At 71.0% G+C, this 4,183-nt stretch overlaps 1 protein-coding gene across 2 annotated transcripts; it reads left to right on the top strand.

Annotated features, from left to right (window-relative positions):
• Positions 1-458: 458 nt before the first annotated feature.
• Positions 459-3,810, top strand: NAGK (N-acetylglucosamine kinase). 2 transcript variants are annotated; one of them, XM_017839460.1, is made up of 10 exons: positions 459-539; positions 1,096-1,180; positions 1,501-1,599; positions 1,677-1,818; positions 1,893-2,003; positions 2,075-2,187; positions 2,847-2,934; positions 3,187-3,284; positions 3,368-3,446; positions 3,519-3,810. In XM_017839460.1, exons 1-10 carry the CDS (start codon positions 511-513, stop codon positions 3,704-3,706), a joined length of 1,032 nt encoding a protein of 343 aa, XP_017694949.1. In that variant the 5' UTR covers positions 459-510; the 3' UTR covers positions 3,707-3,810. The 2 variants fall into 2 exon arrangements, with proteins under 2 accessions (XP_017694949.1, XP_017694950.1); XM_017839461.1 differs by lacking the exons at positions 3,187-3,284; positions 3,368-3,446.
• The last annotated feature ends 373 nt before the right edge of the window (positions 3,811-4,183 follow it).

Raw genomic sequence — 4,183 nt, 5'->3', positions numbered from 1 at the left:
GGGGGGGCTGCGGGGGGGCTGCGGGGGGGCTGTGGGGGTGGGGTGCGCGGGGAGCGGTGTCACGGGGGGGTGCGGGTCTGGGTGAGGGACTGGGGGGTGTCAGTGCCGAGGGTTATGTCGCGATAGGGGCTGTGTCTGAGGCCGCGCGTGGGGCCGCGTCGCGGGTGGGACCGCCGGGCTGTGTCCCGGGTGATCCCGGGGGTCCCGGGACCCCCGAGGGGGGCAGGACGGCGACACGGGGTCGGCACAAGGACCCGGGGCGGGCGGGAGGGCGGGGCCAACGCCCAGGGGGCGGGGAGAGGGCGGGGCCTCGGTCTGTGGCGTGCCATGTGGGCGTGGCCATGGGTGGAACAGGGAACGTGTCTGGCTGTGAAACCACGCCCACTAGGGGCGTGCCCAGATCTATCTATGGCAATGGGCGTGTCCATACAATACATACGGCAGTGGGTGGGGCCGGGGCAGTGCCACGCCCATGGGCGTGGCCCGAGGGGCGGGGCTGTGGCGGCCGCGATGGCGTCGCTGTTCGGCGGCGTGGAGGGGTGAGGGGTCCCGGGAGGATGAGGGTCCCGGGGAGGGGTGAGGGTCCCGGGAGGAGTAAGGGGTGTCTGGAAGGGTAGGGGTCCCGGGGAGGGCTGAGGGGTCGCGCCGCGGGCAGAGGGGCTCCCCGAGGCTCCGCACCCCCATCCCCCGGGCACCCCCACCTCCCTGATGGCCCCGACCCGCCGCTCCCGGGGACCCCCAGCCTGGGGGGGGTCTCAGGAGGGGTCTCGGGGGCAGGAACCGATGGGGGAACAGCCGGGGACTCCATCCGGCCCCTCTCCGATCGGCTCCTATCCCCCCGACCCCTCCTGCCCTGTCCGGGTGTGGTCGGGAACCGAGGTCAGTGGGGCAGGGTCAGCACCCCACCACTCGCGGGGCCCCCCATCCTGGTCCCACCCCCCTCCAGGGCCCCCCATCCTGGTCCTCCCCTCCTCCTGTCACCCCCAAGTGCTGCTCTAGGGGCCGGTGGGGCTGAGTGGGGGTCCCCCCTCGGTGGGCTGGGGTGTGGGGGGCTGTGGGGTGGTGCTGGCAGTGTGTCCCCCCCTCTCTCGGCAGCGGGGGCACCCACTCCAGAGTGGTGCTGGTGTCTGGAGATGGGCAAATCCTGGCCGAGACAGAGGGACCCTGCACGAACCACTGGGTGAGCTGGGGGACACCCCCTCCCCAGCCCGGGGGGTGCAGGGCATGGAGGGGGGCACAGGACATGGGGAGGGGGTCTGAGGCCTGGAGGAGGTACAGGACACGGAGGGGGGACACAGGACACGGGGGGGCTGGTTCTGGCTGTCCCCAAGCTCCCAGGACGCTTGGGTGGGATGAAGCCACTGGAGAAGGTTCCAAAGCCACTGGAGAAGGTTCCGGGGTGTCCCCCCTCTCGTGGCTGCCGTGCAGCCACGTGGGACCCCCAGGGAGGGAGCCTGGGGGGGGGCCAAGGGGGATTTAGGGTGTCCCCCCGTGTCCCAGCTCATCGGCTCCGAGAAGTGCCTGGAGAGGATCGAGCGCATGGTCAGCGAGGCCAAGAGCAAGGCGGGGGCCGACCCCCGGGTCCCCCTGCGCTCCCTGGTGAGGCCCCCCCGTCCCCCCGCCCCGGGACCCCCCCGGGCACAGCCCGGGGCTGACGGGGACCCTGGTCGGGGCAGGGGCTGTCCCTGAGCGGGGGGGACCAGCAGGACGCCATCGGGAAGCTGACGGAGGAGCTGCACCGGCGCTTCCCCCACCTGAGCCAGAGCTACTTCATCACCACCGACGCCGTGGGGGCCATGGCCACGGCCACCGACCACGGTGGGGACCCCGGGGGGGTGCGGCGGGGGGGGACAACCCGGCCCAGGGGGTGACGGTGCCCCCCGGCCCCGCAGGGGGGATCGTGCTGATCTCGGGCACCGGCTCCAACTGCAAACTCATCAACCCCGACGGCTCCGAGACGGGCTGCGGAGGATGGGGGCACATGATGGGCGACGAAGGCTCCGGTGAGCCCGGGGGGGACGGGGGGGCCGGGGAGCTCCGGGGGGGACCGAGGCGGCCCCTGACCCCCCCCCAGCGTACTGGATCGCCCACCAGGCCGTGAAGATGGTGTTTGACTGCATGGACAACCTGGAGGTGCCGCCCCACGACGTCGGATACGTCAGGCAGGCCATGTTCGACTACTTCCAGGTGCTGCGGGGGGCTGGCAGGGGGCTGGGGGGTGTCAGGGGCTGGGGGGGCTCTGGGATGGGTGTCAGGGTCTGGGGGGGCTCTGGGATGGGTGTCGGGGTCCCAGTGGGCTCTGGGATGGGTGTCAGGGTATGGGGGGGCTCTGGAATGGGTGTCGGGGTCCCAGTGGGCTCTGGGATGGGTGTTGGGGTCCCAGTGGGCTCTGGGATGGGTGTTGGGGTACAGGGGGAGGAGTCTGGGTTGGCTGTTGAGGTACAGGGTGGGCTCTGGGATGGGGGCTGGGGTCCAGGAGACTCTGGGCTGTGTTTTGGGTACAAGGGGACTCTGGGCTGTGTTCTGGGTATGAGGGGACTCTGGGCTGTGTTTTGGGGTCTGAGGGGCTCTGGGCTGTGTTCTGGGTACAAGGGGACTCTGGGCTGTGTTTTGGGGTCCGGGGGGCTCTGGGCTGTGTTTTGGGGTCTGGGGGACTCTGGGCTGTGTTCTAGGGTCTGGGGGGCTCTGGGCTCAGTACTGGGATCCAGAGGGGTCTCTGGGCTGTGTGTGGGGTGCAGGGGATGCTCTCAGCTGCACAGTGGGATGGGGTCCCTGTCCCCAGGGCGGGTCCCCTGTGCAGCCGGGCCCCAGAGCTGCCCTGTGCCCCCCCCATCGCTGCCCCCCAGATCTCGGACAGGATGGGGCTCCTGACCCACCTCTACCGCACCTTCGAGAAGTCCAAGTTCGCGGGGTTTTGCCAGAAGCTGGCAGAGGGTAGGGAGGCCCCTTCCGGGGGGGGTGGAGCTGTCCCGGCCCCCCCGGGCACTGTCACCCCGTTTGTCCCTCCCGGTGCCACTCCCCGATCTCTGCCCCGGGCGCACCTTGGCCCCAAGCACCCTCTGCCCTCCTCGGGGGGGGACACACGGGTGCCACCCCGTCCCCCGCAGCCCAGCCCGGCTTGTGGGACCCCCGGGGGGCGCAGGGGAGGTCCCAGGTCCCCGTCCCACCCCCCCACCCCATCCCCAGGCGCCCAGGCCGGGGACCCTCTGTGCTGCCACATCTTCACCAAGGCGGGCGAGGTGCTGGCGCGGCACGTGGTGGCCGTGCTGCCCAAGATCGACCAGGTGAGCGCCCACCTGGGGCTGGGGGGGGGCTCAGGGGTGGGAGGGGTCTCGGCACCCTCCCCTCACCCACCCTGACCCCCCAGAGCCTGTTCCTGGGGGAGCTGGGGCTGCCCATCGTGTGCGTGGGCTCCGTGTGGAACAGCTGGGACCGGATGCAGGCGGGTGAGCGCAGGGACGGGGGGACGGGGGGGCCCGGGGGTCCCGCGTGACCCCCCCATGTGCCCCCGTCCCCAGGGTTCATCCAGGTGCTGGCCCAGGCCCGGGATGAGGCCCCGGGCCGCGCGTTCTCCCGGTTCAGCCTCCTGAAGCTGAAGCGCTCGTCGGCCCTGGGGGGGGCCCGGCTGGGGGCCCGGAACGTGGGGATGGCCCTGCCCCTGGACCGCGCCGGGAACGTGGACGTGTTCTACACACACGTGTTCTGAGGGACCCCAAAAACGGGGGGACACCCCAAAAACGGGGGGACACCCCAGCAGCGGGGGGGGCTCGGACTGAGGGGTTTGTGGTTTGGCAATAAAGAGGTTGCACTGCCCGAAGGGGAGTGGGGTGAGGTGGGGAGAGGGGCTGGGGGGGGAGAGTGGGGATGGGGCTGAGACTGTGGGCATGGGGCTGAGACTGTGGGGATGGGGATGGGACTGTGGGCATGGGGGTGGGACTGTGGAGATGGGGCTGAGATTGTGGGGATGGGGGTGGGACTGTGGGGATGGGGGTGGGACTGTGGGGATGGGGATGGGACTGTGGGGATGGGGCTGAGACTGTGAGGATGGGGCTGAGATTGTGGGGATGGGGTTGAGACTGTGAGGATGGGGCTGAGATTGTGGGGATGGGGTTGAGACTGTGAGGATGGGGCTGAGATTGTGGGGATGGGGTTGAGACTGTGAGGATGGGGCTGAGATTGTGGG

This window comes from Lepidothrix coronata, unplaced genomic scaffold, assembly GCF_001604755.1.
Source record: "Lepidothrix coronata isolate B3197 unplaced genomic scaffold, Lepidothrix_coronata-1.0 Scaffold421, whole genome shotgun sequence".
NCBI lineage: Eukaryota > Metazoa > Chordata > Aves > Passeriformes > Pipridae > Lepidothrix > Lepidothrix coronata.
Note: the sequence above shows the minus strand (reverse complement) of the source record. Positions and strands in the feature narration are given on the sequence as shown.

Bases quoted from the DNA above. Each gene is read 5' to 3' on its own strand.
- NAGK (XM_017839460.1), top strand. From the start codon at position 511: ATGGCGTCGCTGTTCGGCGGCGTGGAGGG. The intron at 2,004-2,074 runs GTGAGCCCGGGG...ACCCCCCCCCAG, and splicing joins GATGGGCGACGAAGGCTCCG to CGTACTGGATCGCCCACCAG. The intron at 2,935-3,186 runs GTAGGGAGGCCC...CCCCATCCCCAG, and splicing joins TTGCCAGAAGCTGGCAGAGG to GCGCCCAGGCCGGGGACCCT.